This window comes from Mustela putorius, unplaced genomic scaffold (assembly GCF_011764305.1).
Source record: "Mustela putorius furo isolate JIRA1106 unplaced genomic scaffold, ASM1176430v1.1 tig00003988_pilon_pilon_pilon, whole genome shotgun sequence".
Classification (NCBI taxonomy): domain Eukaryota; kingdom Metazoa; phylum Chordata; class Mammalia; order Carnivora; family Mustelidae; genus Mustela; species Mustela putorius.
In genome coordinates this window covers 13,174,034-13,197,698 of record NW_025422127.1, presented here as the reverse complement: position 1 = coordinate 13,197,698, position 23,665 = coordinate 13,174,034, and the positions used below count along the sequence as shown (strand labels likewise).

Sequence of the window (23,665 nt, the reverse complement as noted above, 5' to 3'; positions counted from 1 at the left end):
GCTCTGGAGCCCGAAAGTTCTAGATTTAAAACCCGGTTCTCTCCTTATTCGGAAAGATCACCAAACTTTTACTTAGCATCCTCCTTGAAAAAGGGAGGACAATAATTTGTTAATTCCTACCTTACACAGGTATCAGATAACCTCCGTGTGGGCATGCTCTGCTGAGCACTGCCTCAGCCACCAAACAGTGGCACAGCACACTACTCACAAGCTGAACTCAATCCACTACTGGGACGATTAGAAAGAACGCCAAGACACAGGTATCAGGATATGAACCTATGACTATACGTGGATCTAAGAACACAGCTTCATAGACACTGTGCCTGCTGTAGAACTTTCATTTCCAGGAACAAATTCTACCTCCACTCTCCCCCCAAGCCTGCGGGATGCTGCCTGACTCAGAAGAGATATTACATGGATCTCAGTTACCACCACCCAAAAGCCCTCCATCCTCATTCTCTGAAAATGCCCATACTGACATTTGAGATTCATCAGATATGCCCTTTTTCCATTTCACTCCTTCATCCAAACTGTACTTGCCATTCTCTTTCACCTTTGGGGTCTGTGGTCATTTTGCTCCTTTGCCCTTCCCTAAGGACCAGTTCTATAACTCCGACACCTAGCTCAAATGTAACTTAGGTTAGAAAACCTTCCTAGTCCCCCAAGATCCTCTGGTATCGCTTCCACTCCCCCAACTATGCTGCAATGCCCCTGAGGGGCAGGCTCTGACTTGATCCATATTTGTAATGCCCCTCCCTAGTGTCTAGAATGTTTTATATGTGATAGATACTTAGTAAATACTTGTTGAGTGGGAAAAATGAATCAGTGACTGGTTTCTCTGGTAGTGCAGTTTTGACATGCCAACTGTGAACTGTCAGAGACACAACCAGTAGAGGTGTCCATCAGTGGGCTCAGGAATAGGGTCAGGACTGGAAAGATACATATGGCAGGCATATTCACTACAGTAATACCTGAAGCCTTGGAGCTCACCAAAAAAAAAAAAAAAAAAAAAAAAGTCTGAGAAAAAACAAAGGTTAACAGTAGAATATTTCAGGGATAGAAATTAGTGCAATTAAGATTATGATTCAAAGATAAATCATAAAAAGAAGAAATCCAAAGCAGTACAGTCCCGGGGAAAGGGCGTGGGGAAGGTCCTGAGGAACACTTCGAGTGCATTCATGTTGCAGAAAGAAGAGGCTGGAGGCATGAAAGTCACTACCGATGTGTTGATTCAAAAGTTCTCATTGACCTCCTACCAAGTAAAGGTGTTAGGGGCAGAGGTGAGGCTGGAGCATAGAGGTATGAATAAGAATAACAAAAAGTGTAAGACTATTCTTTCAAGAAGCTTGACAGAAAGAGGAGAGGTAAGAATCATAGTGCCAAGTGAGTCTGGAAGCAGCTGTGAATATAAAAATCACAAAGACAAAGATGGCTCAGCAGGCAAAGCACTGCAGCAATACACACACATTATCACCGCTGTCACCCAGCAACAGCAGGCAGTAAAACGGGACACAGGCACTCATGTAATTATGCTGCATACTCACCTGCGTGATCTGGAGAAAATCGTTCTCCCTTCCCTCAGCTAACTCCTCAGATTCTTTTAATAATATGAGTTCGCATGTGGCAAGGAAGTATGGAAGAGTTCATCACGGGTCTGAATACTGTAATGCATGGGCTTGTAATCTTACAGATGTTCGTCATTCTTTCAGTTTCCTTCATCAGTGCGAAAAAAGGAAACTGAAACTCCCTCACACGTAATAGTTATTATTTACTCTAATCGCAGCGAAGAAGAATAAGATGATGACACAAGAGGGCAGAGAGAGGCAGGATAAAGGCATGGTACATACAGTCAAAGCAGTTATCACTGCTTTGATGACTTTCACACCCCTTTGATTCCTTTCTCCAGACTTTGCCACTTTTCTAAGCTGGGGGACATTAGTCAAGGGCTACCTCCCCCAGGTGGATGGCAAACTGCCAAGAGCTCATATCAGGACTGAGTGTGCCTGCTGCTTCTGTCAATCAGATCTGCCTTGGCAGGGACATTACGCTTTATTTACCTCAAGCTGCCTGGTCAGTGAAAAGCTTGAGTAGATATCACTGACCTCATGACTGTGTGGAAAGATAAAATAAAATTTTGTACTGAGACAAAGTTTATAACTCCTTGGTTATCCTGTTTTAGGTTTTTTCCCCCAAGGAAATGTTGCAAGCTCAGTGCTCATTTTCCACACTCAAACCATGTCATGGAGAGGTAATTCTGAGAATTACCATGGCCAGCATCAGTGTAACATTTTCTCAAAGCCACTTGTGAGAAGAATACAGTATCATACAGAAGGTACATTTGCAAGAGGAGGTCTATCTGCAGCTCATGGATAGTACATTAAGGCCATAGACACTATCAAAATAAACAGGGAGAAATAGGCAGAAGTCCTCAATTAACTCAGTTCACAGTGGTCTTGCTTCACAAACTAGAATTTATTAGTATCTAATTCAATGGTAAGAAATAGCAAATAGTAATTTCAATTGATGGGTAATGCAAAAGTCATCTGCATTTATCTTTAGGATACGTTGTAGTTTTGCTTTGTTTTTCATTCCCAGTATGTTTGGCTTACAGTAACATTAAAATTAATTCTCATTCCATGAGCACAGCTGGACAAACTGTCCAGATGTCACTTCTATTAATATAAACTAACAGATTACTAGAAAGAAACACACACAGAATGTTGACTGTATTTTTAAAAACTAAACTGCCCTTTTTGACGGAATTAATATGCTCATAGGAAGGAAACCAGTATCAGTAAGAAAACACAGTCACATTAAGACATAGCAGGGTGGGGGTGCCTGGGTGGCTCAGTGGGTTAAAGCCTCCGCCTTCTGCTCAGGTCATGATCCCAGAGTCCTGGGATCAAGCCCGGCCGGGAGCCTGCTTCCCCCTCTCTCTCTGCCTGCCTCTCTGCCTACTTGTGATCTTTATCTGTCAAATAAATAAATAAAATCTTAAAAAAAAAAAAAAGACATAGTAGGGTGGCACAATAGGGTCGAAAGAAGAATGTGGGATTATATGTGGAAGATTCGTCTATTAACAAAGGTCAGTGTGCTCTAGTGAAATCCAGCAAAATCATTAGGGTGATGTCAGAAGAAACAGCATTCCTCACAAAGAAATGACATAATGCTATATAACAAACCAAATTTATAAGACATTGACTAATGTCTTTATAATCCTACCAATATACAAATAATCCAACAGCGACTGCTAATGTCTCTGTGATGGAGGAGGGATAATGAACAGCAGGAGAAAAGGACTCCCTCTAGCACTAATCCAGTCACTTTTGCTAACTCTAAGAATATTTACTGAGTGCCTACAAAGTGCCAAAATAAGGTACCAAAATAAACAAAATGGACAAAAATCCCTGCTCACAGGAAGCTTACAATATAGTGAAGAATCTGAAACATGCGACTTCGAGCAAGACATACTTAGGCGACTAAAAAATTTGTCCTGGAGAAACCAAGACGCAAGGGAGTGTTCATAAAAATTGAAGACACACGGGCCAGACGCGCGCTCGCACGCACACGGACATGTACAATGACAGAAACTGAAGCCTGTTGGTGACAGACAGCCAAAGTAAATACCAAAGGAGAGAGCCCATTCCCATTAATTCCACACTATTTCTGCTAAAAAAAAAAAAAAAAAAAAAAAAAAAAAAGACCAGCGACCAGCGATGACTTTCCTGTGAGGCGGCTTGATACTACTGCAGGGTTCCATGGATGAACCAAAAAGAAAAAAGATCTTAGAGGAGGACCAGTTACAGGAAGGACCAGGATGCGACCACCATGTGCAAGCAACGAGCGCGGACCCGCTGGATAAAAACTTAAAAACATAACAGAATGAACTGATCAGCACTCCAACTCATCTGGAAAAAGAGTCCAGAAATGGGAAAGAACAACAACAACAACAACAACAACCAAGTATTGATCCGAGCGCCAGCGTACTGCGAGTGTGAAAACCGGGTGGCAAGTGCATCTGGGCAGTGGTCTCGGCCCACGGCAGCTTCCCACGCTCAGCCCGACCGCTCGGCTGCAGCGGGACTCCGCCGCCTCCCCAGCCCGCTCCCAAGGTGTGCCCGGCCATGTTACTAGGCGATCTCAACCCTAACAAGAGATGGATGGAATGCTCCGGGCAAACGGGTTCCACGCCGGCGAGAGCTGCACCCCGAAGGAACGCAGAAAAAACAAAGCGGACGAAAATACAGGCAGACGCCATGCCAACCCGGGGGTCAAACGAGGAGGGAGACACGACTTGCAGTTGAAAAGTTCCAGGTCCTCCGGGCCGTCCACTGGGGGGGGGGGGATCTAAGAACTTCACCCTCTACAGGCTTAGAACCCACACTCGGTCCCCCCCAAGTCTGAAACGGCCGCCCCCCGTGAAGGGAAAAGGAGCAGGGATGGCTCCTCTTAGGCCCCCTCGAGACACGGCGGGCGAAGCCCCGCGAAGCCCCTCGCTTTAGGTGGATGGGACTGGGCAGGTACACCTGGGCACCGGCAGAGGAACCGGTCCCCAGCCCCGGAACTCCGAGGAGGAAGCAAAACAGAGTTTGAAAAAGACGGTGAACGCAGGCGGGGGGCGGAGGCGGAGAAACCACAGCACGTCAAGTCAGTAACTGTAACAGAGAGCGAGCAGGCGTTGGACAACCCACCGAGCCATCTCCGCCGCTCAAAAGCCAGAGACGACAGAAGCCGCAAGGGCCAGGATCTTCGGGGCCCCGGAACTCAACACCCAGCCCCAAGCGGGTGAGGGGGAGCAGTTCCCGGGAACCCCCTCCCGCCCCTCTCTCCTCAACCCCGCCCATTGGGTCCGCCCCATCCCGCCCGGCTACTCACCGGATTCGCTTCCCACATAACGGTGGCGAAATCGAGCGGAGAGAGCCTGGGGGAAGGGGCTAGCCGCGGGGTCGGGGTGTTGGGTTTTTTCCGAGGGTCCCCGGGAGCGAAGGGATGGAGAGGCAACCTTTATGTAGGCCTTCCTTCTACCCCGCCCTGTCACAAGCCAGCGTCTTCGGACCACCGACCCTCCCGACTTCCGCCCGAAGCTAGCCAACCAGCGCTGGCCCCGCCCCGCCCCCGGAAGCTCGTCCCGCCCCAGCCGCTCCCTTCCGGGCTGGGGGCGGGGGCAGGTCCTAATGGGCGGGGCTTGTGGGTAACTTGATGGTAAGGGAGTTTAAAGGGCTTCTCCTCCGCCCTACCCCTCCAGTGCTCCGTCCCCACCGCAACGTCCCCGGCAACTGATCCTCAAGCCGCGGCTGGTTGAGTTTCGTCTGGTGTTTATTGATCACTGTTTAGTTGAGTGTAGCGGCCAAGAGTCGGGCCTGGGAATTAATTCCAGCGGGGCCAATGGCTTTTGGGACAAACTTGACTATTTTTCAATTTCCTCATCTTCAGAAAGGAGGGAATAATGGCATCCACCTAAGGGTGTGGTGAGATCATTTAAAATACCAGCTACAGGGGCGCCTGGGTGGCTCAGTGGGTTAAAATACCAGCCACAGTATTTGGCATGCAGTAAGGGCGCAATAAGCGACAGTTATTTCCCAGACACCGTAGTAGGCTCTGGAACGCTAGACCCATACGCAGTCCGGGCCCTCACGGAGCTTAGAGTCCAGGGGGAAAACAAAAAACTAAAACTCGGTAATTTGATAAAGAAGTGCAGTATGGTTTGTAGGTACAAAGGTAAGTGCCGGGTTCAATGAGAGCATGCTTACCTAGGCTAGGGTGTCTGCTTTCCCGCCGCCCCCCTACAGAGACTAAGCAAGACCTCAAGGGCGCACTGTTGAACTTACCTGGATAAAGAGCTCTAAGAAATGGGGAGACTCTTCTAGGAGGAAAAAAAAGAAAAAAAAATCTACCCAGGGAAAAGGAAAAAGAAACACTTTGTCATATATCCTACTGGGCTTTTCCATAGCTCCACATATTTAAAAAAAAAAAAAAAAAAGTTAAAGAAATCCTACAGATTTAAAATATGATTCTTGGGGCACCTGGTTGGTTCAGATGGTTAAGTGTCAGCCTTTTGCTGGGGTTATGATCCCAGGGTGGTGGGATTGAGCCCTGCATAGGCTCTCTCTGCTGGCTTGGTGGGGGAGCCTGCATCTCCCTCTCCTACTGCTCCCCCTGCTGTTCTCTCTCGCTCTCTCTGTCAAATAAATAAATAAAATATTTTAAAAAATTAAAATAAAAAATAAAACGTGATTCTTTCACTTACTATCATGTGGATAGCCTTCACTCCAATATATGTGAGTCTATTTCATCATTTTGAAGTACACTCATCACAGTCCAAGGTTTATATGTATATCTTGCACACACACTTGAAATAATCCATTGTGGCAGACATTTAAGTGGTTTTCAACTTTTTACTACTCTAGAAAGTGCAGCAGAAAACTTTATTGTATAGACGTTTCTGTGCATTTGTCCATTTACCTCACTGAAATTAATTCTTCTAATTGCAATTAGGAATTGGAAGCACCTGGGTGGCTCAGTTGGGTAAACTTCTGACTCTTGGTTTCAGTGCAGGTCATGGTCTCAGCATCCTGAGATCAAGCCCTACTTGGGGCTTGTCCCCCTACATCCCCCTCTTGCTCATGCACATACTCATGCACATATTCTTTCTCTGTCTTAATAAATAAACAAATAAATAAATAGGATCACTTAATCGGAGATTATAGAAATCTCAAATTTTGATATATTTTGCCAAACTATATACTCAAGAAGAATGTGTAAATTTGATATCTCAGATTTTTTCTTGTAAATGGATTGAGAGGTTTCTTCACCTTTTTTTTCCCCACTTTACTTTTTGCGAATGGTTAACCAGTTGCCCAATATCACCTATCGAATAATCTGTTCTTTCCCAACTACTCTGAAGTGGCACCATTAATCACAAACTAAACGTATGAGTGTGTGCCTATCTGTTTCTGAACACTCTGGTCTCTTCTACCAGCTATCTGCTTATTTCTGTGCTATGTCACAGTTATTTTTAAAATTTTTTTATTATGTTCAGTTAGCCATCATATAGAACATTATTAGTTTTTTATGTAGTGTTCAACGATTCACTAGTTGTATGTCACACCCAGTGCACATCACCACATGTGCCCTCCTTAATACCCATATCCCGGCTACCCAGTCCCCTACACCCCTCCCCTCTGAAACCCTTAGTTTGTTTCCCCAGATGCACTTTCCCCAGAGTCTATAGTCTTTCATGGTTTGTGCTATGTCACATTTATATCATTGTAGCTTTGTAATATATTTGCTGTTTCATAAAGCAAGTTCTCTCCTAAATCTCTTCTTCCAAATTTTCAAATTCATGAGTCTGCCCATTCAGGAATACATCTCTTCGTGTATTTAGGTATTTTATATTTCAAAGACATAAAAATCTTTTTGCAAAGATTTGCACAATTTTTGTGAAGTTTGTTCTTAGAGATTTTATGGTTTTTTGCTATTATTGCAAATGAGATATTTTTCATTACTGTAAATTAGGAAAACTTTGTTTTTATTTATCATTTATTTATCTTGTATCTTAACACACTGAAAATGTCTTATTAGTTCTAATGATTTGCCAGCTGATCTCTCTGAATTGCTATGTCAACAATCATATCACCTATAATGCAGTTTTCTCTCTTCCTGTTGGATTGGCCAAAACCTCAGAAAACTTTTGAAAAATATAGGACGAGCTAATGGGCATTCAGTCTATAATGTAGCAAGGCAAGCATTTGCCCCTAATTGATTCTTGATATCCTTTAAATACACTGTTATTTTGGCGTGCCTGGCTGACTCAGTTGGTGGAGCATGTGACTCTTGATCTCAGGGTTGTGTGTTTGAGCCCCACATTGGGTATAGATTACTTAAAAATAAAATCTTAAAAAAATACACTGTCATCTTTTCTATTATTAATTTACCATGCAATTTTAATTAGGAAGGGAGATTAAATTTTATTAACTGTCTCTTAAGTTCTATTACCATATTCCCTTTTTACTCTGACTTATTAATATAATGAACTATAGTAGATTTCCTAATGTCCAATCCATCCTTACATTCTTGAAATAAACTCAGCTTTATCATATATTCATTATTCTTTGAATACACTGCCAGATTCAATTCGTTAATCTTTTATTTAGGATTAAATAAAATTTGTCCGTGTTTACTGGGGTTTTTTTGTGTGTGTGTCTGCGTTTAACAAGTTTTGTTAAGTGAATAGCAGTAGGTTAAATTATTTAGTTCTTCTTCAAAGGTGGGGATTTTTACAAAGCAAGTTTAACCGGAAAGATTAGGACCAAGTACTCAAATTTTCAGGGGGTTGGGACTATCCATCATTTTCTTGAAGTCTTGGGATTGCCTGGGCTGGTGGTCAGAGAATGGAATGGAGAAAACACAACGTGTTTGAATATGCATCAGCTCTTAAAATATAAACTGCTATATCTCAAGGTAATATGAAGGGAACATATTTAGTAAACTGAAAATAGCTGTGCAAATTTTAGTATTAATTTTTTCCTTATCATGCCTGAGTTATGACCACTGAGAGCAAGAGTGGGAAGGAACCTTGATGATCATTTAGTCCTGGGGTCGTAAACTCATACCTCAAGCACACACAAGAGTATTGAAATTGTTTCGGTAAGTGGCTGCCATCTTCAAAACTGGGAAATTTCACCTGAAATACTGTGGCTCTTCAGTTGCCCTTAGTCACGGAATTTTCACCTACGCCAACAACTGGCCAAAGTCTTGTTGACCCCTTCCCACTAGGAATGGCCTCTCAGGTTGCCTCAGTGGCCAAGCCAGTATCTCTCATCCTTAAATTGCCTCCTGGGACCCTCTGGGTATTTGGAATTGTACTGATAATCCACTTCTTATTTTGCTGGGAAACCCAATGGATCTGGGACTTTATAAAATATTCTCACAGGAAACAACTGGACTGTACTCTCCCATACCTCTCTCAAGGGTAGGCTCAATCACTCACAGGGGGCTCAGCCTCTCATAGTCTTTCAACAGATGACTCTCTGTCTGAAATTGTCCCTGTCACACCAAGTCCAGCACTGGGAATGCCCCCTTCGGCATCACAACTCTGGGCACAGAGCCACGGCAGTAGAAACTATGAACACTGACCACGGTCACCGGTTTTCTCAGGAAGACCAAACAAACGGAAAACAACTTACTTTATCTCTTGTGTTTTCTCTGTGTGTTCTGGGTGGAGCTGTCTAGAGCCAGGCTAACCCCAGCCCAAGGATTCTGAGCGATTGCAGTCCCCCTTCCACCTGGTTGAGTTTATGAGCTCTGTGAATGCCAGGAGAGGAGGGAGGAAATGCCTGAGGGGAAAGGAGGGGGGGAGTAGAAAAGGAGCAGTGGAGACCTATCACTGGGAAGCACGAAAATAATCGGAAAACCAGTAGCTGAGCGGCCAAGCGAATTTGTGCAAACCAGATCAATCTTACCTACAGACAATAGGAAGAGAACGGGAAACGAGCAAGTGGTGAGAGGCAAGATATGGCGTCGTTTATTGTTTTAATGTAATTTTCTCTAGCTGTTCTTATTATTAAAAGCCCCATTTAGGGCCAGAAATAGGGGAGCCCTAGAAATGCATATGGAAGGCAAGCTTGGATTTGACAGAAAGGAGGAGCCGGAGACCGGAAGAAGGCGCAAAAGGAGAGCCGAGGGGCCACAAGAGGGTACAGGGAGTGAAGGAGAAAAAAGCTGCATTTGTGCCCATCGCCTTGAATATAAAGACCCAGCCTCGGTCTGAAAAAGAGCCAACAATGAGGCAGCCCCAGAATCAGCCCTGCTGTTGAAGTCTGACGCGTTAACAACCCCAGCAGGAATTAAGAGGTAAAATAAGCAGATGAAACATTTGCTGAAGCCGAGATAAGCATTCCTGGGAAGGAATTTTTCAAAAAATCAAAATGAATCCTGTAAATCTTCCTAATTAGGAAACATGACCAGAAATTAAATTCAACCGAAAAAAAAAAAAAATGAAGTGCTAAAGAACTCACCCACTAAATGGCCAGGCTCTATTGAAAATACCACTGATTATTAGTTTTAGCTGCTCAGGGAAATTATCTAAGGCACAATGATGGGCATCAACATGCAGCTCACAGCAGCAGTCAAAAGCAGCAGCTGAGACGTGTGGCCATCCTAATTAGAGGATGGAGAGTCTGAAAAGGCTCTGGAGCTGTGACATTCCTGGCTGGGGCTTTCCTTCCAGGAATGCCACATTAAGGGTTTGGTCATCGCATTGTAAAGAAGGACTTAATAGGACCGATCCGGAAAGGGGCAACAGAAATGACTTAGAAAACGAGTGTGAGAAGCTTTGAGGTTAAAAGCAGAAAGCAGGAAAGCACTTCCCTAAGAAATAATTTTTAAAAAATCCGGAGAGAGGGAGGCAAGGAAAAGCCTTCGGTGGTAGAAAGAGCAGGCCGGAGGGTGTCCTGCCCGCGTGAGGTCATTCCAGGCGTGTGGGGCTGACGCCTGTTCCTAATGAGCAGGGAGGTCAAGAAATTACAACAGATTATCTAATATGAATTGCTCTTCAATTCTTCATTCAACAAATATTTACCAACTTCCCTCCACGTCCCAGGCACTGTCTCTAGCCTTTTAAGATACGTCAGTGAGCAAAATAGAGAAAAATCCCTGCCCACGTGGAATTTACAGGCGGGGGGAGTGGGGAGATAGGGGCAGGCAGTGCTCAGCCTGGGGCTGTGGCGACACCCACAATGTAATGTAATTAGTAAGTACATTCTATGGTATGATATAGGGTGATGAGAACCACAGAAAAAAGGAACCTAGATCAAGGTAAGGGATATTGAGCGTCATCAGAATGATCCTCCTTGAGAAAGTAACATTTGAGGACAAGTCTGGAAGAGGAAAGGGAATGAGTGTGAGAAGGGATATCTGGGCAAAGAGTATTCCATAGAGAGGGAACAGGGTGCAGGTTTCCTAAGGAGTGTGTGTGAGTGTGTGGGGGTGAGTGGGGAGCAGAGAAGATGTGCGGATTGAACAGGGCCTGGTATAAAAATCAGCAAATACTTACACGGCGCAAAGTATGTGTCTGACATTGTTATAAGCTATTTATGTATATTAACAAAAAGAATGCTCGCAACAAACCTATAAAGTAGGTTACCCCTTTTTATATGTAAGGGAACTGAGGCTCAGAGAGATCAGTTACCTTGGCCCAAGACCAAGTATTCAAACCTAGATAGGTGCCTGGCTTCAGAGCCTGCACCTCTTATTCCACTACTCTGTGCCATTTCTCAGTGTGGTTTCGACCCATCTATCTCTGACACCAGTCCCAATTACCTAATCGCAGTTGGAATTCAAGTACTCTCCTAGGATACGTTTAGGTTCCTCTTTATTAAAAAAAAAAAAAGCAGCATAGTTCCTTCCTTGATCACCTATTTCCCTTTCCCTGACCCCTTGCTCCCTTCCCCCACCAACTCAAGGACTGTTCTTTTCTGCAAGTTCACCACGAAGTCCATGGCTTTTGCCCAGCAAATCAGGTCTATGGATAGAGCTTTGGTTCAGTGTGGGAGGGGGAGTTGGGGAGCTTAAGAGGGGTGTTTCTGTAAATTAATAATGCCCTACAGTTCCCTAGGAAGCAGGACAGCACGTACACTGCATTTAAAAACGAGGTATTGCCTTTCCCTCCACTTTAAAAGGCACTGTGTGGGGCAGGTATATTTGTAACATACTGATCACTAGCTGTTCTCAGGCTTTCTCTCAAGATACAGCGACTTTATACTAAGAACCATTGAATTATGCACTTTATTTTTTCAAGATTTTATTTACTTATTTGAGAGAGCACGAGAGAGAGAGGGCAAGCAGAGAGACAGGGAGAAGCAGAGGGAGAAGGCTCTCCAGAGTAAGGCTCAATCCCAGGACTCCAGGATCATGACCCAAGCCAAAAGCAGAGGCTTAACAGACTGAGCCACCCAGGCGCCCTGAATTAGGCACTTTAAATGGAGGCATTGTATGGTATGTGAACTAGGTCTCAAAAAAGCTGTTAAAACATTCATTATTTAAAAATATAGGATCTCGGCTTTCACATACTTTGTGAGACCTCCTCTGTCTCCCTTCACATAGCTTCAGGGTCCCAGAACCACACTGGGAAAGATGTCCACCATTCCTAAACCCCAAGCACTCAACCCAAAGTTAAACTTAGTTGGACTCCAAGGTTTATGCCATTATGCCAAGGAATAAAGGACTCTTTCCAATTACACCTTCAGTATCAATTTTCCTTATTAGAAAAAGTAATTTTAACATATGTATGTTGAAACAGACATATATTATGGAGTAGAAGGCAAAATTCGCATATGTGTGAAGACAATCTTCACACACTGTTTGAAGCAGTTTCTTGCTTGTGGCTGACTGTTTCTAGCTAAGATGGGGGGGAGGCACATGCATGCACCCCTCCCGCCCCACCTCATTATGGGAGAGAAGCTCGAAATGCCATGTTAAAGTTAAAGTTAAAGTCCAGAACAGTAAGGAGACTCAGGGGCTAATCCAAACTCTGGTCCTAATGAGTCGGGTGATACTAAACAAGTCGAATCCCATTTGGGGGGCCTCAATTTCACATCTAAAACATGAGATAATTGGACCAGGTAATCTCCAGTGTTGCTGCCAGATCTCACGTGATTTGGTGTCATAGTGAGACAAATCAGATGCTGGGCTAAGGGATGTCAGCACCATGATGCCCAGACACACAGGAAGCAACAGGTCAACTCTCTGCCTTTGGGGGACTTTTTATTTACTGGAGAAAACTAAAAAGAGAGCCAGATATGAGACTTAATAAAGATATAAAGTAAATGCACAAACCATCCAAAGAATGCAAGAGACAGGAAGCAGCTGAGAATGATGATCGGCTCTTGGGTCCAGATCAGCTTGCTTTGAATCACCTGTGCCACTGAAGAAACAAGAAGGCTCTTACTCTGCCCAACCATGGGTCCTCTGGGACAGGTAAACCTGGCGCAAAGGCACTCCTTGCAGATCTTGTGGATTACCTCACCTCTCCAAGAAGGAGAAACTCGCAGAGTAGAAAAGGAATCTTAGCAAACACGTAATCCAAATCCCTCCATCAATAGTTAGCATTTGGGATGATGCTTGTCTTGTGCTTATATTTTTAATTGATAGAATATTCTAACAGGGGCGCCTGGGTGACTCAATGGGTTAAAACCTCTGCCTTCGGCTCAGGTCATGATCCCAAGGTCCTGGGATGGAGCCCTGAAGAATCGCGTTCTCTGCTCAACAGGGAGCCTGCTCCCCCCATCTCTCTGCCTACCTCTCTGCCTACTTGTAATCTTTGTCTGTCAAATAAATAAATAAAGTCTTTAAAAAAAAAAAAAGAATATTCCTAACATTACCCACAATCCTGGATGATCACAAAACTGGAGCAGGAGTGCATATAACATCCTCTTCTTCAAAGTCCGGTGAGCTAAACATGGAATGGTTTTAAGACAAGGCTTATTATTGCTGTAGAGCTGAACAAAATTTGCCTAACAACCACTTCTGGAAAATCACTGCCCTAAAGGACATTACGTTCTTCCCCTCTATTGTAGGATGCTTGTGCATTGTCGTATCTCATGCTTTCATTTCAGATCTGTTCCTACTTCTGAAGCTATTCTGAGCATTTCCATAGGTTTCTAGTCATATGCCTTTGCATGTCTTCACCTGCCATGAATTCTTTAAAAAAAAAAAAAAAAGTAGGGGGGGAACCTAAAAGGAAATAGAAAAGAAAAATCACCAAGGTCTCTACCATTCAGTTCGCTAATTTTCATTTGCCCATGGAGGCTTTCTTTCAGCCGGGGCCCTCCTGGATGAATGCTTGCTTACTCTGCGAATAGACTAAAAATCAGTATCTCTGGGTAGGATCTTGGGGAAGAGCTTCCTGGATAATACAGGCATATTAAATATTTGGTTCCTGGATATTTCTTCCAATCCAAATATTCCGAGGTGCAGAAAGGACTGGTGGTCCCTCATAGATTGCCTGAAACTGGATTTTTGCTCCCTGGCTGAAAATGTGCTCACTTCACCATATTATCACTAGATGGCACCAGCACACAGGCAAGGAGAGCTCTGATTTAAAAAAAGAAAAAAGAAAAAAGCGGGCACAAACTTTCTAATAAGCCAGAGAATTCCTTTGTTTCTGGGTGGGCAAGATCAGCTTTTGTCAAGCACATTTCAGAATAGCTGTCTGGAGTAGCAATAATCTAATTGTACTGCTTTACCCTAAATCAACCAAATGGTCAAGACTGAATAAAAGCAGAATAATGTGTACTTAGGAGTAAAGGCATTTATACGGAACTATAGATCTCTTAACTACATAGTGTCAAAAGAGGTAGGTGGTCAGGAGGCTTAACTGTGCACTATAATCAAAAGTGAGAGGTTTTTGATTCTTGTTCTGATACAGATGGGGTTTTGCCAGTTAAATAATGCTGATATAAATTCAGGTAGCTACAAATTAAATTAGGAATTAAAGTAGAAACTCTCCTATTTCCCAACAAACAATCATTTTAACATATTTGCACCTGTTTCAGCATTAGTTGGTGGATCATTTGATAAACTCTTCACCATTTGAATTATAACCACTAATTAAGTTCTGATAAGATAACATCTAAGTTGAATCTTAGAATTTTAGATTTGGAAAGGAGCTCCTATGGCCTCTGTCTTCCTCCCAGCTCCCACACTAATCTCTTCCATACTGACAACGACTTGTTCCGTCTGTTTAAACGCTTAAAGTAATACCAAACTGACCAGAAGTGGCCTGTTATATTTCCAGAGAATTCCAATAGAGAGTCCTTTAGGTTGAACCCAAGGGTGGCTCTTTATAACTTCTAACCATAGGTCTCCATTCTTCCTTTTACAGGAATGCAGAATAAACTGCCTTTTTTCTATAACTTCCTTTAAAATATGTAATGGTTTAGGCCTTCTAAGCCTAAAATAATACCCATTTCTTCAACCATTTTTTATATGACATGGTTTCTGGATCGATTTTTGTTGCCTTTTTCTGATTTATCTTACTTAACACGTGTTCTGATCACATAGCCAACAGAACTGTCAGCTGCCTTGATTCAGACACTGTGTTTCTATGAAGGGGACCTACATTTGGTGAACTCTCTTTCCACTGTTTTCTTTTTAAAGCCTGTGTCCAGCTCCCAGGTCACTCACATGTTTGTGGTGGCTCAGACCAGGCAATCCTTGTCTATGAAACTCATTTTTTAAAAATATAATTCAGGGTACCTGGGTGCCTCAGTCGTTAAGGCTCTGCCTTTGGCTTGGGTCATGATCTCAGCCAGGGACCTGGGATGGAGCCCTGCATCAAGTTCCCTGCTCAGCCAGAAGTCTGCTTCTCCCTTTCCCATTAAAAAAAATATACACACACACACACGTGTGTGTGTATAAAATATAAAATATAATTTATATATGCTACATTTAATATAAAATATATATTTATATAGTATAAATATATAAAATATATATAAATAAAATTCAGGGGTTCAGCTCTGTGATATAGCATAGATTTCAACTCATGGCTATAGTCTGTCAAAATTGCACAGACTCATTTAATTCAGACTCTGGGGCCAGGCATACCAGGATTCAGAATTTTGTTCCCCTGTTCATGAACTGTCATCTGAGGCTAATGACTCGAATCTCTTAAAACATCAGTTTTTTCATCTCTGAAATGGAGATATAATATTACCATCTGCCTCAGAGCGTGGTGCACTTTAAATGTAATAATTTTGGGGACGTCTATTTCACACAACTCATGGAACATAGCACACGTTCCGTGCTTGCTATTATAATTCATGTTATCCTCTCTTCTTCACATTAGCTCTCCCTCCTTGTTCGTGTCGTATGAAAATCTGATAGGCATCTCCTCTAAGACACAGACAAAAATCCTGTCAGGGACGTGTAAAAGAGAGACCTCCAGGCTCGCCGCCGTGGCTTTCCGGAGGGCTGACGTATGCACTAATCAGCAGTCTTTAGGTATAATTCTTACACCAGCCGTGGTTGTACCCATTGGCTATCGGCCAGGTCATGTCTTACCCACAAGGTGATTGTGATAGATTTTGTCAAATACCATGCTGAAAGCAAGTATGGTTTTGATGCCTCTTCTTTCTACCAGTCTGATATCCCTATCAAAAAAGGAATAAATGAAGACATGTTTTGTTTTCTGAGATTTCGGGTTGGCTCTGAGTGATCTCTGCTTTTCTAAAGACTTACAAAGAGTCTACTTAATAATCTGTTCAGTTGATGGGTTAAAGTGGTGAAATTGTGGGTTATTTCCCCCTTCGTTTCTATTATTATAATAATGTTTGTGGAGTAAATAGCTTTTTAAAATTCTGTTCTAGAATTCTGCCAGGGGTAATTGTCAAGCTGACTGGCTTATAGTTTTTATAATATGCCCCCTTCTCCCTTTTTGAGAATCGGGACAACTTTGTTCTTCTCTTGTCTGTTAACAGTTCTCCTATTCTCCATGCTTTTTCAAAGATTATTGTTCTTTGAGCAACCTGGGATGCGATTTGTCGAAGTCTGGAGATTTGAATTTATTAAGGGGGGTGAAAAGAACACCACACTAGTTTCTAGCTCTGGCTTTGCCCTTCACTAGCTGAGTGAACGTGGGCAGGTTTTGATTTTATTTCAGCTGAAATGTCCCCATCTGTGAAATAAGGCATTTGGACCAGATGAAGTGGAAGGGCCCTTCAAGGTCTGATCGTCTCTGTTCTATGTTGCAAATCATAGGACATTTTCTTACTAACTTTTCTCCTTTATCTTGGCTTTCAGTTTCCTCTCAGTAAATTGTGTTCTACTCTGTCCCCTGCTTTTAGATTTTGTTTTTGTTTCTGTTGTTAATTTCAAAGCTATATTTTGGTTCAGAATCCAAATTCTTGACTGTGGTGTTCAGAGAGCACCGTGTCTGGCTCCAGCATTTCATTCCAGCTCTGTCTCTTCCTCCTCCCAAGTGCAAGCCTTCTCTCCATTCAGATGGACCACGTCACTCTTCCACGTGCCCCCGCCATTCCCTAAGGTGAAATGTGATCCCCAGCCACCTCTCCATCAGCTTCCACCCCCCACCCCTTTAAAGCCCAGGATTTACCGATTCTCCTGGGAAGTGTACTCCTACCCATCCCTAGGTGCACGCAGTGCTTTCCTCTCTTGAAATCTCTGATGTGTTCAGTGCGGATGTTATATCACTTAACTGTGACCATCCCTGGGGTATTTGGTGTAGGCATGTTGTTGGATTGTATTGTTACGGGTCCGCTTGTATGGCCCACTCCCTCCTGCCCTCTTACTCTCTCTCTGTTGAGCGCTACCCAGGGGATATTCCAAAGAGTTTGGTGGGATATTGGACGCATTCCAAGCCATTATCAGTTGTCCCAAATTAGAATGTTTAGGTAAGCATCTAATACACAGACATTTCTTTTTGATCTTAGGAGTCACAGAAAGGTGAGCCCTGGTAGTCTCATATTAGAACACATTTCATTTTAAGACAAGAAAAGAACTTTAGTATAATTCGATAAGTAAGCCCAAACGAGCTCACTTTCATCCCTGTGCTACCACAGGTAAAGGATTCGAGAAAAGTTGTCTAATGGACAAGTAACTGGTTCAGGACCAAATCTGCCCCAGGGATGCCCATCCTAGTCTAACTGAGCCTTTCTTCTATTAGCCAAGAGCCTCAAGCCTTCGGTTGGAGGTCAGGTGTACATGTCACCGAACCAATGGCATAGCTACCTTTTACAATGGAGAAACTACTTTTGTGTGTCTTCCATAATTTCAGATGGGCATCCCAGCAAACGTGGATTGTGTAATTATGTCAGCACGTGGAAAGGGAGGATTGGCTTTTCCCTCAACATTTGTGAAATACTCTTTGTCGTAAATTATAAGTTGTCATGAATAATGTTAACCGAACCCTCAGAATCACACACCACGGTCACAGAAGTACAGTTGACCTTTGAACAACTCGAGAGTTAGGGGTGCCAAACTCTTGCACAAGAAAAAAATCCATGTATAACTTTTGGCTCCCCCAAACCTCAGCTACTCATCATCTGCTGTTGACTGGGAGCCTTACCGATAACATAATTGATTGACACATATTTTCCATGTTATATGTATTACATGCATGTCTTATTACAATAAGGGAAGTAAGAGAAAAAAAATATTAAGAAAATCACAAGAAAGAGAATACAGGAATGTATTCTAAAAAGTTTACCCGTATCTGGAACTATGCAGTTCAAACCCATATTGTTCCAGGGTCAACTGTGCTACAGTTGTGGGGAAAGACTTGTGATGAGGTTGTGACAGAGGGAAGATAAAGTCTCTCCAGGACACCTGTGTGGCTCAGTGGGTTAAGTGTCTGCCTTCGGCTCAGGTCATGTTCTCAGGGTCCTGGGATCGAGCCCCGCATTGGGCTCCTTGCTCAGCCAGGAGTCTGCTTCTCCCTCCGCCTGCCACTCCCTGCTTGTGCTCTCGCTCACTCTCTCTCTCTCTCTCTCTGACAAATAAATGCATAAATATTTTTGAAAAAGAAAGTCCTTCCAAAAATGAGCTGCTCACAAAGCATGTCAGAAACAGAGCTTAGAAAAGAAGTCATTCCTTTGCTCAACACACACTGAGCATCTACTCTGTACCAGACCCTGTTGGGGACATCGGTGTTAGGGACAGGAGATAGAGGAAAGCATCTAGATCTTGCTCATGAGAGCGTCACAGTCTTGGGGGAGAGACCACTAAAGAAACAGATAAGGACTGTGTGATATGAGAAGCACTATGACAGTGATTTGTGAGTTTCCTGGGGCCGGGAGCCTGCCCAGAATGTAAAAAGAAGCAAACATCTTTGTTCCTGCAGACCATACCCCATGCGGCACTCAGAGATTCCCACAACCTCCCCACACACCTGAGAGGATGCTCACTCACTAGCAGTCACAACCTCTGCCTTAGAGATAATCTTCCAACAGGGCGGAAGAGATCGGGAAGCAGGGGTTGACCCATGTCCTATTATAGTGAGGGCTGCATAGTAATCAGTCAGTCCAAGGCTTAGAAAGCAGAGTTTGTACAGCTCACTCACTGCCCAGCTTGGGGGTGATAAGCACAAATTTCCCAGGCAGATACAAGTAAAGCCGATGTTCAGTTAGTTTGTAATAAATGGGAGTGTTTATAACTGTTAAACATAATGATAACGCTGGAACTCTTTACAGGAAAGGAAAGTAAAAGTGTGTGAAGAAACAGCCCAGCCACATGCATTGCTGGATGCATCATCAGGCGTGGGAATATAAACTCCTGCTGCCCAGGAACAGTCATCCAGAAATTCCACCACCTAAGCCACATCTCCTCCTTCCCTTAAAGGGCACTGTCAAGAGCACTTGTCACTTCAAATAAAGGAAAGTAAGTACTTTACCTGGCAAATCCCGTCCCTGTGAAACCAACCTTATCTCTCACATGCTTGAACCCCTGACCCCATCCCCCCAGCCTTCACCGGGTGGCAAATTCCAAGCCAACCCATTGCCTGGACCATGGTTTCCCCACATTATCTCCTCCCTTCCAGCCTGGTCTCTGTGACTTGGGCAGGGCTCCTTCCCCACCCCCTCCCAACCTCCTACACCCCACTGTACCTCCCCAGAGAGGAAGGTGAGATCACTTCCTCTTTTCACCTGAGAAAACCAAGGCCTCATCATATGTCTAAAGTCACACTTCTAGAAGGGCCCTCCCCGGCACCCTCCCTGGGCTCCCAGACCAACCGTGTGCAGAAGTGTGACCTGGCCTGCTTGGTGAGCCGTTGAGCTGTCTGCACATCCTGCCCTCCACCAGCAGGAGGCTCCCTTTGTGCCTCAGTTTCTTTCTACCCACAGAGATTCTCAGTGTGGCTGAGGAACGCCAAGGTCTTCCAAGCTTGGGGAACTGCGGCAACACTGGGGCAGGAGGAAGAGGGATGGATGGGATTGCCCAGATGTCTTCCTCCTACAGGGAAACCCCTCATCACCACAGCTGTGAAGGCAAGGCAGCCGTGTGAAAAAAATGCTCACTGAGTTCCATCAGGGGATTCCAACGGTGTAGACACACATTCAGTGGAACAGACTGGGACTCTGCCATTTGCCAGCTCTAGGTCTTGGGCTCATGAATGTCTCCGAGGCTCCCTTTCAGTATCTATAAAATAGGGCCAGTAAATACCTACCTCAACAACTTTTTTGAAGGTTAAATCTGGTAGCACATGTCAAGCACAGGGCTCGGTGACTATCACATTTCAAATCCTCAGCAATATCTGTTTCAGTTCATGAAAATGAATTTGTCTTAAATGGAGAGGTGATTTCTTAAACTTCATTTTCTGCACCTTAATGTATTAATCAAGAAATTTACTAATGAATAAATAAATAAATAAATAAATAAATACATGGATCTGTAAAATATAAGAAAAACACAAGTTCTTCCCAAAAGTAAAAATTTTCACTGATGCTTCAGCCCTAAAGTCTTAACAAGACCTTTGGTAAGAGGATAAGGGAGCAAACAAGAGGAGAGGGGCATGTTTTATTCTACTACGGCTGAAATTTTTGGTTCTCAGTGTCCCATGAAGGCCTTCCTAAGAAGGTACTAGCAGCATGTTTTAGGACCCAAAGCACAATATTTGTTATTCCCCAAATGTCGTAGGGTCATCCCCAAGACTACACTCTTGGGCTTCTCATGTTGACTAGAAGTCTGTTAGGACACCCCTCTGAGACACGCATTTGCAGCCAGACTTAGAGCCATGTGGGAAAAGTATTTAAGAAAGCAGAGAAAAAAAGCATTGTAAGATTCAGTATCTACATGGTTTGGTTCACATTGTCTTCTTCAAAACATGAAAGACAGATGTGGGGGATTTTGGACACAGGACACTTTGCTTTCCCATTTCCTTGCTGTATACAGTCTTACCAGGAGGCCATATCCTTCCACCTGCCCTGTGACGCCTCCGGCTATGCTTCAAGGAAAGCCTAGCCAGAAGCACTCAGGACCATGGGGGCACTCTACCACCTCCCAGGTCCTCATACCTTGTCCATGGGTCCTTTTCTCAATATCATCCTAGATCTCCCATAAAGTGTTTTGCTTGGTTTTTAGAGACATTATATGACTTATTGTACATGTTTGTTCATTTCATGGGTACACTGTTTCAACATGTATAACCTTACACCCACCTACTGTCTCTACTTCTTTCTTAATCACATCTGAAGGCCCTGAGTCTGGGCATTTGCCCCAGCTTCCTCCATGGTTCCCTTGAGAGCCAGTGACCTTCTTCTTCTCAAATCTGGTGACTTTACTAAGCCACCACCTTCCCTACCTCCTTCCTCAGTCCCTCAGCCTCCCTGAGGCTGGTCGCCCAGCGGAAGACTCCTTCCTTCAGGAAATACTCTTCTTTCCACCGTCTCCGTCGTGCTCAGTTGTCTTCACTCTCTTGGGCAAGAAAGTAGGTGTGAACTGACAAAGACAGCAATGCTCTTTTTCTGTCTTCGCTGCCTTTCTCACCCCAAAACACACACCCATGTGCACACATGGCTCCCTAAATGCAGGTGTCCTGCAAGGCTTAGCCCTTGGCCTGTGTTCTTCCCTCTTCTCTCTGATTAGGTGAGTTCATCCCATCTCGTGGCCACCAGCTCGGACAGCAGTTCCCACAGTCCTCATGTCTAACTGTGAGCCTCAGGCGTACTCTGTCTCATGGTTTAGAGGGTGCCCCCACTCAGTGTCTTCTCAGATTTAGTTCCTGGAATTAAACACATCGATCCCTTATCAACCTCTCCATGCGCCTTTGGGCCTGGCTTTCTGAGTTCTTCCCTTCCTGTGCATTTTCAGCCTGGTGACAAGACCAGCTATAGCTACATACTTCTGTCATTCCATGTACCACCCCATTTGTATCTGGCCTGTGGATGGGCTGGCCCCTCTCCTTGCAAAGGCCACCTTCTCCATATACACACTAGATCCCACCCAGCTCATTTACTCAGACATTGTCCTAGAAATTCTCCCCTGTATCCCAAAGCATCATGTCTCTGCTCTCTACTGGGTCTATCCCATGAGCATTCAGACATGGCGCCATCTTAAAAATAACCCCCCCACACAAACACACACACACACACACACACACACACACACACACACGGGAAACCTCCCCTAACCCCACTTCCTCCTCCAGCTGCCATCCCATTTCTCTTCTTTACACAGCAAAATTCCTTTCAATAGTTGTTTATACTCATAGTCTCTAATCTTCTCCCATATTCTCCATTGAACTCAGTCTCATTGGGAGCTCACAGCACCCTACCCTCCCACACCCTCCCACACAGGCTGTCATGGCCAAAATTGTTCCTGTGGAAATCACCACCATAATTGCCTCACCTCATAATTGCCTGCAGTCTGTGGTCATCCCAAATCCTCATCGGGCCAGACCCCAGCAGAATTTGCTTGAATTGATCACTCTATCCTTCTTTAATATACTCTCTTTCATTGGCTTCTGGGAAGCCACCCTCTTTGGATTTTCCTTCTTCCCTGCTAGATACTCCTTTTTAGTCTCCTTGGTTGATTCCACCTTACTCTCCCCCTTCTTACTGTTTAAATGTCCAGGGCCCAGTCCCTGGACCTCTTTCTAAGTACTCTCTCCGCCTTAATGATCTCATCCAGTCCATGATTTTAAATATAATCAACACCTTACGATGCCCACGTTTATAATTGTGCATTCTCATGTCGAATTGTCCATTCACAATCTCTATCTGAATGTATAATAAGCATCCCAAGGCATCCAAAACTGAACTCCTTGTCTTGATACCCAAACCTGCCCTTCTCACAGCCTCCCCCATTGCAGTTAATGGCATCCTCTGGCTGCTGAGACTTAAAATCTTCTAATTCAATCTCCCTCCTCCACATGCACCCCCTCTTTCTTCTCTCAGATTCTATTTTGATCCTTCTACAAATTCTGCTCTCTTCACCGTCCACACAATGTGTATCATACAACCACAGCCCACCACTTCCGAGGTACCTCCTTAGTCTAGCTTCCGTGTAATGGCCTCCTAACTCCCTGCTTCTGTCCTGGTGTGTACATGCTATTCTCAACAGAGTTCTCAGAGTCATCTTAAGTGTAAGCCGAGCATGTCACCTCCCTGCCTCCCTTGATGATCTGAAAAAAATCAGAGTGTCCACAGTGGCCAGCAAGTGTCTCCCCTGTCTGAAGCCCCGTGGCCTGTCGCATCCCGTGGCCAGCTGTTCTCCCCCTTGCCTTCTCCACCTGAGAGATGCTGACCTCTGCTCCATTTCAGACATGCAAGGCATGGCCCCACCTCGGGGTCTGCACTTGCTCTCCCCTCTCTGCGAATGCTTTCCTCCAAACATCTCCGTGGCTCGCTTCCTTACTTCCTTCAGGTTTGCATTCCAATATCACCTTCCCGCTGGAGACGGTCCACCTACTCTATTTGAGTTGTCCCCTTCCCAGACTCAAAGCTCCCTAACTCCCTTACCCTGCTTGGATTTTTTCACATCCTTATCACCAACTGTCATTATGTATATTTCCTTGTTTTTATTTTCTCTTGTCTGTGTCTCCCTACTAAAATGTAAACTCTCTGATGGCAGGGATTTTTGTCGGTCTTGTTCAGTTCTGAACCTTCATTGCCTAAAATGTCTCTGACATTTGGTGGACGTGTAGTAAAGT

At 44.1% G+C, this 23,665-nt stretch overlaps 1 protein-coding gene across 9 annotated transcripts in view; it reads right to left on the bottom strand.

Moving 5' to 3' along the window:
* PARP11 (poly(ADP-ribose) polymerase family member 11) overlaps nt 1-5,094 on the bottom strand; it is a 43,504-nt gene extending 38,410 nt beyond the window's left edge. For 2 of the 9 annotated variants that reach the window (XM_004778284.3, XM_004778285.3), the window contains exon 1: nt 4,876-5,093. Coding sequence is in view for 3 of the 9 variants with exons in the window: in XM_004778288.3 (XP_004778345.2) it covers nt 4,692-4,844 (153 nt within the window). In the remaining 6 variants the exon portion in view is untranslated. Of the gene's footprint in view, nt 1-1,544; nt 1,772-4,691; nt 4,852-4,875 lie in introns of those variants that run through there. The other 7 variants (XM_004778288.3, XM_045071736.1, XM_013048848.2 and 4 more) reach the window with 5 other exon arrangements.
* Nucleotides 5,095-23,665: the final 18,571 nt, after the last annotated feature.